We start from the raw sequence: 12,462 nt of genomic DNA, 5'->3' as shown, positions 1-12,462 counted from the left end.
AGGTGGAAATGTTCAATAGACAGTTAGGGATGTGATACAGGAGCTTAGCAGAGACATGAAGGATGGAGATAGAAACATGGGGAGTCACCTGCAAGGACTTGGGAGAGGATTAGAGAGATTCTGACATGGTAAGAACCCTTTCCATTAAACCAGAGCTTCTGTACACAAATGGTTCTTGTGTTTTTTATATTTAATCTCTCTGCTGGCTCTTATTTTCTGGCCAAAGTGTGGAAGCAGAAGGGGGGTGAAATATGACAAGAGAGACCATTCTTAAGCATCTTGTTCCATCTGGCCACAAAGAAGGGAATGGGGGTGGGAGGGAGACCAAGAATCTTGGCTTGGAAATGCTGTTTCTTCAGAAGCTCTGGTCACTGCGGTGGATTCCTAAGCTGGGTTCAACATCCAGCTTTTCATGGCATCCCCAGAGGAGAATCCCTGGACCTCTTATTATGGCCTTACTGTAGTGTGAATGGGCTGGTGAGAATATATATTTGCTATATGGATCATCTTTTTGTGTTTTTGCATTAGTGGGGGCATTTTAGATTCTGGAAGTGCTGTCATCTAATTGTATTTCCTTTTCTCTCCCATGTTAAGAAGCGATCTAAAGACTAACCAATTTACCCACAAGCAGTTTTAAGTGTCTACTGTGTGTTGGATACTTTGCCAGGCACTAGGGATACAAAGTCCCCACCATCAAGGAACTTCTCAGGGGACAAACATATGCAAATCAGCATATACGAAATAAATGTAAGGTAAATTTTTGACGAGGAGGGCACTCAACTGGAGGGATCAGGAAAGGCCTCATTTATGTATAGCAGCCTTTCTGGGCTCATTCACTTTTTTCAAATCCCACTGAACTAACTGGCTAAGTCCCCTAGAAGGCAGTGACCACTGTTCTCAGGGTTTTGGGGGCAACCCTGAGGGGTTAGGGTTTCTTTTACTGTCATCCACAAGCCCTGATAATGTGCACTCCACAGTATTGATCAACCAATTGACATCAGTTGACAACCAGTTGACAACATTTAGCTCTTACAAAAGGGGTCTTTACTGAGAACATTTAGCAAAGAAAGAAGTCACAAAACACTTTCCAGACTAGAAGTTCCCTCTCCCCTCTGCACATGCATCGTAGCTGGGGAGGGTGGGTTCAAAGATAACAAGGCACACGGGGAGAGAACACTTGGGGCAAGGGCTACCTTTCCTCTTCCATAGAGTTACCACCCAGTTTGTTTTGAGGAGAATTTTCAGCAATGGATAACTTGCTCCTCTTGCTCAGCTGGGCTGGTGCTTTGCACTGTCTTAGCTGATGAGTCAGTTCACAGCTGGGCAGGGTCAAGTAGTCACTTGGCTGCAGAGCTGGTTCCTTGCTGGACTTGGTTGCTGCTGCTGCTGCCACCAACAACTCTGCTTGCTAGTTGGACCTCTGATATCTTAATGGATTGCCTGGTCTCACCATTCGCCTGGATATTGCCATTTCAAAATACCCAAGATCAAGAAAGAAAAAACCTTAAAGAAACACACATTCTTGTGTTCACAAACACAAGGTGGCAGGGTGGGAGATAGGGTACCACTGTCCCTCTCCAAGGAAAAAAGCACAAAAATGAACTGAGGTGGGCATAGTGATCCTTTTGTATGCACACTCAGCTCCAGTTCCATGCTAGAATACTCATGTAGTCAAATATGGATGGAGGAATGGGAGAGAACAGCTTCAGTGGGCAAAACCCTTGTTATCCTCATGGGATTACCTAGAAGGGCTCATGAAGGTAAACCTAGACCTAAGAGATTCTAATTAAACATTAGGTTTCAAAGTTTAAGTACCATAATTAGGATTAGAGTTGAAAAGGAACGTAGGAAACATCTAGTCCAACTTCCTAGAGTTTTCTATGTGGAAAATGAGGCCCAGAAAGGCACATAGTAGTCACTTAAATGTTTTTTGAATTGAATCAAAGGACCATGACTACTGAAGTAGGTGGGTAGCATACTAGATGGAGTGTTAGATATGGAATCAGCAAGACTTGAGTTGAAATTTTGCTTTAGACACCTGCTACCTTTTTGAACCTCAATTTCCTCATCTGTAAAATGATGAAAATAATATCTGCTTCATAATATGAGATAATGTTTGCAAATAATGGTGTGTAAATAACTTTGCCAACCTTAAAGTACAGCATACATGCTATCTATTATTTTTAACACTCAGGGTTACGCTGACAGTAATTAGCACAGCTTGGATTCATGCTCAGATCCCCTGATTCCCAATCTCCTGTAGTTTCCCATATACCACACTGCCTCTGGGGTAACCTTCTTTTATGTGTGGTTAAGCCCTTACCTTGGTTGATTGTTTCTGACTGTGTCATTCATTTCTTCCAATATTTAATCTACTTCCCAAGGGAAGGGAAATCTTGTTCCTTCTCCTCTAATGGTTTTGTCTGTCTGTCTTTTTTCTTTGATGTTCATAGAAAGTGCAGATTGTCTCCTTCTGGCTTTGGGGAACCTCTACCACATCACACACTGGCCATCCCTGGGAACGTAGAGTTAACAGCCACATCTCCTGTTTCCCTCCTCACTTCTCAGGCCCTTTGTGTCTGACAGGATCCTTGAAGGGAGCTGCCATCTATCTGGGTCTATTCTAAGGGTATTTTTCAGCCAGAAAAGCCAGAGAGGGCAACTTGTGCTTTCCAAGTCCTTTAGAAGTATCCTTAAAGGGATATTGCTACTTCTTTCCAAATCCCTTTGAAATGAAATCTTAGAACTACCCTGATATGAGATAAGCCCCGTCATGTTCTTTTTAAGTTTTGGCTTATTTCTACCACTGCTACAAAGCTGATACAAGAATTTAGTTCCATTTAACAGAAATTTCCTGTTTCCTATGTGGGAGAGCATGGTGTTAGGCAATGAGGCTACTCAGCTCACTTTCCCTTGTATCAGAGTTATTTGGCTACTATAAAAGAATGGAAAGGGAATAAGCCTACTATATGACAGGTACTTTGTTAAGCATGTTATAAATATGATCTCATTTGATCCTCACAACAACCCTGTGAAGTAGGTGCTATTATTATCACCACTTAACAGATGAGGAAACTGAGGCAAACAGAGTTGAAGTGACTTGCCCAAGGTCACATAGCTAGTAAATGTCTGAAGTCAGATTTTAATTCCAGTCTTCCTGGCTTCAGGCCCGGTTCTCTAACCACAGTGTCACCTAGCTTCCTCTTTGCCTTTTTCTGATCGTGTTGTAAGTTCCTTTGGAGCTAGCCTGTGTTGTCCATCTCTTTTTGCCCCTGGGAGCTAACGTAGCATGTTGTTTATAGAAGGTGTTTATGAATGTTTGCTGATTAAATGAATGAGTGACACATGCCTAACAACATAATGCTTTCCCCTGTAATTTTGAACACTCAAGATATTCTCCAGAGGAGAACCCGTTTTGAGTGTGCTCTGGAAATGTTTAAGGTCAGTAAATGATGTTGCTGGGAAAATGGCATTCCTAGTCTCACAAAGCCTGGTTCTGCTTTTGCCATCTGCAGGTACCTCTTTGCCCCCGGCTTCACAGAAACCCAATACACACCAAATGGAAGCCATCAAGTCACAGCATTGAAAGCTGAGGTGAGTACTCTTGCTCACCCCACAGATCTAGTCAGTTGCCTAGTCTATTTATTCTACCTTCACAATGGGTCTCATGTCAAACACCTTCTCACTAATCAAATAGCCACCACTTTGGTTCAGATTTTCATCACCTTTCCTCAATTGCAATATTTTCCCACTTGTCTCAAAATCTTTCTCCTCTCTAATTCATTCTCTATACAATTAGCAATTGCCAAAATGTCATCTGACCATATCATTCCCCTACTGAGTAAATGTCAGTGGCTCTGTGTTGTCTCTAGGGACAAAGGCAAATACCTCTGTTTGATATTCAAAGCCCTTCATAACTTGGCCCCTTCCTACCTTCCATTCCTCCTCATACGCATTGCTCTTCCTACACTCTGTGGTCTGGCCAGGCTGTCTGCCATCCTGTTCCTTACGCATGATGCTCCTCCACCCGTCCCTCTGCTCTAGCATTCTGGAATGAACTCCCTCCTCACCTCTGGTTCCTTCTTCCCTATGTGTTAGTGCTCTCCTTCCCCAAACCATCTTTGATTTATTTTGTATGTGATCTGTCTGCACATATGTGTGTATATATGTTATATATGTATCTATATTTATCTATCCATCTATCTTTCTATATCGTCCTCTGATAGAATGTAAGTTTCTTTGTGTTTGTATCATCTTTGTGTATTGTAGCACAATACAGAACATACAGTAGGTGCTCAATAAATGCTTGTTGATTGATTGAATGCCACACAACTAATGAGGGTCAGAGTCAGAATTCAAACCTGTGTTTTATGACTTCAACTCACAGATGACATCATAGATTTGGAGTAAGAAGGGAACCTAGGGGGTATCTCACCCAACACCTTCATTTTTTACAGACAGAGAACTCTGACCCAGATATGAAGTAATTTTTCCCAGGTCACACAGATTGTAAATGGTAGAGTCAGGTTCAGGTCCTGCAGCTCCTTAAGGCAACACTCTTCCTGCTATATGCTCCTGCCTCTAATGTGCCATATGGCTTTGCCAGTGACTGGGGCTTGAGCTGCATGGAGATCTGGGTAGAGTGGTCTGTGTGTTGTGATTTAGGGATAACCAGGAAAGCCCTTAGCTGCTTGTAGCCTGAAATTACCCCACTGCTTATTCCTTGGTGTACTGAAAATGTTAAGATAAAAATGGTATCTTGGAAGAATAAAACATTAAATCATAAGGACAAGAACACCGTGGTCAGGAGGCCCTTAGTAAATGTTGAATGAATGGATGAAGCCATTATTGACCATTATCAACTCTTTAGTTTGGAATAGTTTCTCAAATTAATTCTAGTACCTTCCACTAACAGGATTGGTAAGTTTGAGTAGAAGCAAAAAAAGGCCAGAGCTGGGTCAGTGCAGGTCTCCTGATTCCCAGGAAGGAAAGAGTATAGAAAGAGGAGTGGAGAGACACTGAAGATAATAAACTCTATCCTTACTACAATTTTCTGAGGGCTAGTGCTGATGGTGAGGGGCTCTTTTAAGAGGGCACTTTCAAGAATAATACAGTCTGTAGTGTTATCCAGCTTTCCAGGAGGCTGTCCAGCTGTGACTGGAGTTCTAGGAATCTGCTCCTTCCTCTTGCCCTTCTGCTGGAGCTTTTCACTTCGGGGTGAGCTCAGTTCCCGGCCTTTTGGAGAGGTCATGGGCTAGACCAAATGGCTTCCATTCATTAACAAAGACTTCATGATATTGCCTTCTTCTTTGCTGCCAGCCAAGTGCTTCTGCCACTGGTGCTCCACATTGATCAGAATGGGTCACAGTCTTAGAAACACAGATTGGCAAAAGTTGGTGAGCTCATCCTTCCTGGTGTAGTTGGCTCCCCCAGGGATTAGGAACAGGGTATGGAATTCTGTGACTTCATAGACCCTAATGATTTACTTGTTCTCTGTGCCCTTGGCATCTGCATTCACAGGAGATGTCATGCAATTCCTCTGGAGACACAGACCTCTCTCTTTTGCTCCTCTCCAGCTCCCCAATATCTTTCTTTTGAGTCTTTTTTCCAAGAATGCTATTGAATAATACACAATTGAGTGATGGGACTAGATTCATGAGATGGTAGGGAACCCACAAAGATACATACATTTCCTGAGTTAGTGATCCAGAAGGTACAATGTTGACCATTCTTTCCTCCAAACCTATCATTTAAGGTTCTTATAAATTCTTTCCCCTGGCCTGTCAGAGTGGGTTCTTAAATTAATTCCTTTTTTTTTTTTTTGAGAAACAAAGGATAAAATGAACTTGGAATAATTCATTCTTCTTTTGACTTTAACCTTAAGGATCAGAGAATTTCAGAGCTAGAAGGAACCTCAGAGACCATATTAATAAACTCATATCTGACTAATAATTCCTCTACAACATCCCTGACAAATGTTCACCCAGATTCCATGTGAAAAATTCTACTGAGAGAGAACCTTTCATTTGTCTCCTGAGTCTGGCAGCTATGATGACTTGTAAGTTTTTCCATACATTAAGTTGAAATCTGCCTTTCTGTAACTTCTACTTATTTAGCCTAGTTCTGCCCTCTAGGATGATGAGAATAACCCCAATCCTTGTGCATGATAGCTCTTTAGAGAGCTGAAGACAGTTGTCATGTCCTCCCACCTTCCCCAAATCTCCTTTTTTCTAGGTTAAACCTGCACGATTCCCTCAGTCTTTGTATGAAATGTTCTCTAGGCCCCTCAACATTGAGGCCCTGCTCTTTGTGTATGGAAGTGCCAATGCCTTCCTTTCAATATAAAACTTAGATATGCATTCAGTATTTTACCTGTGCTATGGCAGGGGTGGAGTGCAGGACTATTAACTCTCTCATTCCAGGCATCCTCTTATTGTAGACTAAAATCACATTAGATTTTTCGGGCTGCTGTAGTATCATATAATTAGATCTTGGATGGACCTCATTTTTTGTGGGTGAGGTGCAGGAAGATGAGGCCCAGAGAGGGGAAACCAAGAAAGGGGAAAAGATTGGCCATGGTCCATGTCATGCTGTTGCCTCATTTTGAATTTATGGTTTACCAAAATCCTTAGATCTTTTTCATATGAACTCTTGTCTAACTAAGTCTCCTCCATTCTATGCTTATGCCATTGATATTTTTTGATCCAAGTATAGAACATTATATTTATCCTTACTAAATTCATCTCATTAGGCTCCTTCCCTGCTGCTTAAAACATGCCCATGTTTCCCACATCCTCAGGGAGCCTGCACTTGATCCTTCCATTTCTCCTAACTCTCACCCTGTATCTCTTCTGCTTTTTGTAAAAAGGTTGTCTAAAATAGGTGCCTCCACTTCCTTTCATCTTATTCTTAACACCTTGTAATTTGGCTTCCGACCTTATCATTCCATTCACATTGCTCTCTTCAGAGTTACTGATGATATCTTAGTTGCCAAATCCATTGACTTTGTCTCCTTGACCTTACTGCAGCCTTTGGCACTGTTGATCACTCTCTACCTTGATATTCTCTTTCCTCTAGATTTTTGGGGCACTGCTATCTCCTGATTCTTCTCCTATCTATCAGACCATTTTCTCAATCTTTGCTGGATCCTCATCCACATCATACCCTCTAACCCCAGGCTTCTGTCCCTGGATCCTCTTCTCTTCTCTGTTAATACTTCTTCACTTGGTGATTTCATCAGCTCCCTTGGATTTAATTATCATCTCTATGCTGATGATTCTTAAAACTACCTGTTCTGCTCACCTATCTGCTGACTTCCAATCTCAAATCTCCAGCTGCTTTTCAGACATCTCAAACTAAACAGCAAATATCTTGAATTCAGTGTGTTCAAAATTGAACTCATTATCTTTAATACCCAACCCTCTAAATGTCCAAACTTCACTATTACTGTTGAAGTACAACACCATCTTCTTAGTTCCCCAGGCTCACAACCTAAGTGTCATCCTTGATTCCTCACTATCTCTCATTCCCCATATCCAAGCTGTTGGCAAGGACTATTTTCACCTTTAAATGTCTCCTGCATATGCCTGCTTTTGTATTCTGAATTGAATCAGTGGGGGAGGGTGTGTGTGTGTGTGTGTGTGTGTGTGTGTGTGTGTGTGTGTGTGTGTGTGTGTGTGTGTTGGGAGCCAAAGAAACTATATGTGGAAATAATTTGGATAGATAGAGAGTAAATTAAGGGCAAAAAACGTTGTGGGTAGTTCCCAAACACCACACCCAGACACACAAGATGAATGCTATAGCATCTAAGTTACCTGGCTGAACACTTCATGGAGTTCAGAGACAGATCTCTAGTCAAGGACAGCTTTAGGAGATTGTACTGACTCTAAATGACACCCCCCCACCCCCCACCCCCCGCGCTACAGTCTTGCCTTGAAATAATTTCTCTTTTTCCCTTGGCTTGGCTGAAGGCAATGTTCTTCTGTATCCAATGACCAAATCCCATTGTCTCTACGTGTTTTCTTGGGAAGGGACATTAGGTCCTCTCTCTTGAGGGACAGATATGGAGTTGGGAATGGGGAGAGGATGGATTGTTGCTTTCTTCTAGTCCAGTGTCATTAGCCCAGAGAACCTGAGGGATTGAGATTCAATAGTTCAGTACAGTGAACAGAGAAACTTATCAGGGAAATTAAATGAAAGAAAGTTCAGATGATGTGCCCACTTTGAGAAGGGAATTTTCCCAAGAGGCTTCCATGCTGCTGGGAATACTGGAAACAACTATCATGAAGATGGTTAATTGCTTTGGCATCTTCTTCTAGGATTGTTCTAGACAGGAAATTTAAGGAAAGCAGACAGTGGGGACAGGGTATGTATTCATTGCACAACTGGATATGATATTCTATGGGTTTCAGAAGGTTTATATAGGAAGATAGAGCAAAGGAGGAACCAGGGGAGGTTGGCAGGCACAGTTACACTTCTGGTTGTATCTCTTGAGAGAGGACAGACCAGAGCTTAACACAGTGCCTGACACATAGTAGGTACTTTGAAATGTTTGCTAATTGATTATTTATTGATAGAAACAAGAAAGTTAGTAGTATAGTTAAAAACCCCTGAAACCTCTGCCCAGATTCAGGGAACCCTTTGGGGAATCTATTCAAAAAACACAGGTTATGAGCTATGATCTTATACTTCTTTCTTTAAGACATAAACAATATCAAACCTGAGGTCTCATTGCAAAAGACATTTAATTAACATAAAATATTTGGTTCCATAACATGGGAAATCTCCGCTATGTGTGCAGAGTCATACTTTCTTGCTCCTAGGTTTTAGTGCCTGCTATAGAACCTTTCTGCCTCTAAAGCTGCTTGCTATTTTCCTTCAGAGCTGTAGGTTTGCTGATGTCATCTCTTGCATTGTTTTTCTTCACTGCAGTACCATCCATTGGTGATATATTGCACTTAAACGTTGATAAGTGGGCACTTCGGTGAAAGTGATTGGTTACAGCTCTTCTGTGAAATCATAGGTTCATAAATCATGTGTAACTTTATGGCTATTTTAGCTCTTTTGTGTGTCAAATGCACTGCCACACTCAGTCAGCTCAACAAGATTCTCTGAGATCCAAGTTATCTTTTTGATTCTTTTTTTGCTACTGAGAAACAACTCTTTCAGTGTCAATGCTCTCAGGTCTGCCTGATATTTGAGTTGAAGTGAGAAATTTGAATGTATTTAGTGGTATCATTCATATTTCTTTAGCTAGGGATGGGGAACTGTAACTGCTTTTCTGAAAGGAAAGCAACTTTTGAGGGGTCAACAATCTATTTTAATTGAGCATATATGTCATCCACTTGGTTCGAAAGAAAAAGTCAGCACGTGAACTTCAGAGAAAATACAAACAGAAATAAAGATCAACAGACAGGGCTTCCAACTGTCTAACTACAAGCAATACATACATACATCACAGATCAACAGATAGATCCAACTATCTGACCATAAGCAACACATATATAGTTACCAGAGAGAGAAGCACCAAGGTCTGGGTTTTCAAAGTTGGGAGACTCCTTAGAGGCTTCCCAGAGTCTCATCTGGGCAAACACTTCCAATGAGTACACCTCAGAGTATTTATATACTTTTTAGAGCTGGAGGGCAGGACCCTCTGACCTAGTACCTCAGTAGAAATCAACAAAAGGTGTTGAGGCCTATTAATGAGTGGGGAACCCATTCAGTGTGTTCAAAATAGGTGACCTAGAAGGTCACCTTGAGGCCACAGGTTCCCCAACCCTCCCTTAGACCTTTATACTTAGCAAGACTAGAGGTGGATGGTGGAGCTGGCTCACCTTTTTCTGTGTTCTTATAACTCCATTTAAATTGTTGCTTGGTTGACACTTCATAATTGATAATGGTGGTCATTTTGTGGATAGAGATAAGGGGAAGACTATGAAGAAAGTTTGTAAGGGTTAAATTGATAAAACTTGGCAGTTGATTGAATTTGAGGGGTAAGAATCCAAAATGACTCTGAGGTTGCAACCATATGTGACTGGAAGAGATGACATTGTCTTAAGCAGAAATAAGGAAATTTGGGAGAGGAGTGGGTTTATGGGATAATATCATGAGTGCTGTTTTAGACATGGTGAGGTTATGATACCAATGGGATATCTAGGTGAAGATATCTAATAGGTAGTTGGCAATGAGAGATTAGAGATTAGGAGAGAAATTAGGGCTAGGTATATGGATTTGTGCATCATTTACATAAATATAGTAATAGAAACTATTGGAGCAGATGAGATCATTAAGAGAAATCATAGGGAAGGAAGAGGCTCTGGGCAGAAGGTTGGAAGACACCTCTAATTAGGAGACAATTCAGCAAAGGAGACTGAGAAAGAATAGTCTACCCATATGAAGAGAGAGCAATATCATGGAAGCCAAAGGAAGAGAGAGAGTACAGGACGACTGTGCGGTTAGCATTGTCAAAAACTCCCATGAGGTCAAATAGTGGGAACTGGTTTAGCTGTTAAGAGATCATGGGTAACCATGAAATAAGTAGTATCGGTCAAGAGTGGGTTTAAAAGTCAAATTACTAAGGACTGAGAAATGAGTTGGAGGTGAGAAAGTGTAGGCAACAAGTTTAGACAGATTTTTTTCCAGCATTTTGATCATTAAAGGAAGAGGAGACTATGTCATGACAGCTTGAAAAGATGGCAGGCGTAAGTGAAGAATTGTAAAGAATAGGGGTGATTGTTCAATGGGGAGAAATTTCCTTATGGACTTGGTGGTAAGGCAAAGCTAGCCCTTTTCTTTTGAAGGTCATTAATTGCTAGTCTTGCCAAGATCAATTGGGGTTGGGGAAGAGAGAGAGAGAGAGAGAGAGAGAGAGAGAATGATATCTTTCCTTCCTACTGTCTGCTAGAGTTATGTGTAATGGAATGAAAACATATTAGTCCCAGATGTTGAAGAAATTTCACCACGAGCTAGCATCTTAAAATCCAGAAAATGAGGTTGCAGCTAAGATAACTATGCAACCTGGGAAGGTAATTTCCCACAAAGCTATAACTAGGGAAAGGGGACCAGGGTGCGGAAATCTGGGGGTTACCTTTTCTTGATGGTATTCCAACTCACAACCTCTAACCCTCACTCACTCTTGATTGCCCCAGTCCTGGGTGTTCCCAGGCCTTACCTGTCTTCATCACTGAATCCCCTATCTTCCTCCTCCTCTTCCTGTTTTGTCTCCCGCTGATGAGTGGGGTATGGGGGTTAGCAGTTAAAGGTCATGGACCATGTCTTGGAGACTGGAGACAGACTCTTGGGAGAAGCTGGATATTACCTCTCCTAGTGTGATTGTACCCAACTGTCACTCAATAAATTTGTCCCAGATATCAGAATTCCTAGTAATAGCTCTGCTGCCCAAATAGCCTTCATCTTCCATCTGTAGTTGGTTTACTTGGTTGATTAGAGCCTGTTATTAAAACAAAAGGTCAAAGTTATGAGTTCAATCTCCTTGTGGACCAGTTAGCTGTGCTCTGTCGCCAGGCTATGGTCTGCAGCTCAAACTTAGGACTGGTCTTTATTCAACTGAGAGAGTCTTGGGCTGCAGTAAGAAAAATGGCTAGTTAAGATGGTAATTTGAAGAATTCTAAGCAGACCTAGGTCTCCTGAGGAACACCTATTACCACTGAATTAAAATTACAAATAGAATTTTAAAGCAACATAAAAAAGGCACTGAGTTTCTTCATCCTATAAATGATAGTGTAAGGAAATGTGATCTGAAGCAAGGGCAGCTCCTGGAGTTGAGGACTTAGGTGATGATGATGATAACAGGTTTGTAAAGTGCTTAATATATGCTATCTCATTTGATCCCTGCAACAAACCAATGAAGTAGGTGTTATTATTATCCCCATTTTACAGATGAGGAAACTAAGGCTGTCAGAGTTTAACTGACTTGCGTAAGGCTGAGGCACTAGCAAGTGTCTGAGGCAATATCTGAATTCATGTCTTCTGACTCTAAGTCTGGTTCTCTCTCCACTACTAATGTAACGCCAGCACACCCAGACCATGGAGATGTCCTAAGAAGTTAGCTTCAATCCAGCATCCTTTCCATGGGCCTTTTCCTTCTCTAGTAGGTGATTGCTCAGGAAACTGAAAGATCAGTGTTATCAGGTGAAAATGGCCCTTTCCATCCCTTTCAACAGGATGAAAAGGGGCGGGTCCGAGGCTTGGCCCAGGTTCCTAATGAAGAAACTGAAGCTGAAGATATGAGCAAACAAAAAATTAGAAACAAACCTTTCCACAACATGGAAATATTATCAGTTAATGTAATCCCATAATAAAATCCCCAAGTAAGAAAATAACTTTGAAATAATAGCATATACACTATGAATGAATATAACCATCCTGGACAGCAATTTGTAATTATACACAGAACATTTCATGCCCTTTGATCTACTTATACCACTGCTAAGCCTACATCCC

The 12,462-nt window shown here is 41.4% G+C and overlaps 1 protein-coding gene across 1 annotated transcript in view; it reads left to right on the top strand.

The window, feature by feature from the left end:
* Positions 1-12,462, top strand: part of ADAM19 (ADAM metallopeptidase domain 19) — a 136,274-nt gene that overhangs the window by 58,411 nt on the left and 65,401 nt on the right. The window contains exon 4 of the mRNA XM_072630847.1: positions 3,516-3,594. Coding sequence (XP_072486948.1) covers positions 3,516-3,594 — 79 coding nt within the window. The remainder of the gene's footprint in view (positions 1-3,515; positions 3,595-12,462) is intronic.

The sequence above is a fragment of the Notamacropus eugenii genome, chromosome 1, assembly GCF_028372415.1.
Source record: "Notamacropus eugenii isolate mMacEug1 chromosome 1, mMacEug1.pri_v2, whole genome shotgun sequence".
In the NCBI taxonomy this organism is placed as follows: domain Eukaryota; kingdom Metazoa; phylum Chordata; class Mammalia; order Diprotodontia; family Macropodidae; genus Notamacropus; species Notamacropus eugenii.
Note: the sequence above shows the minus strand (reverse complement) of the source record. Positions and strands in the feature narration are given on the sequence as shown.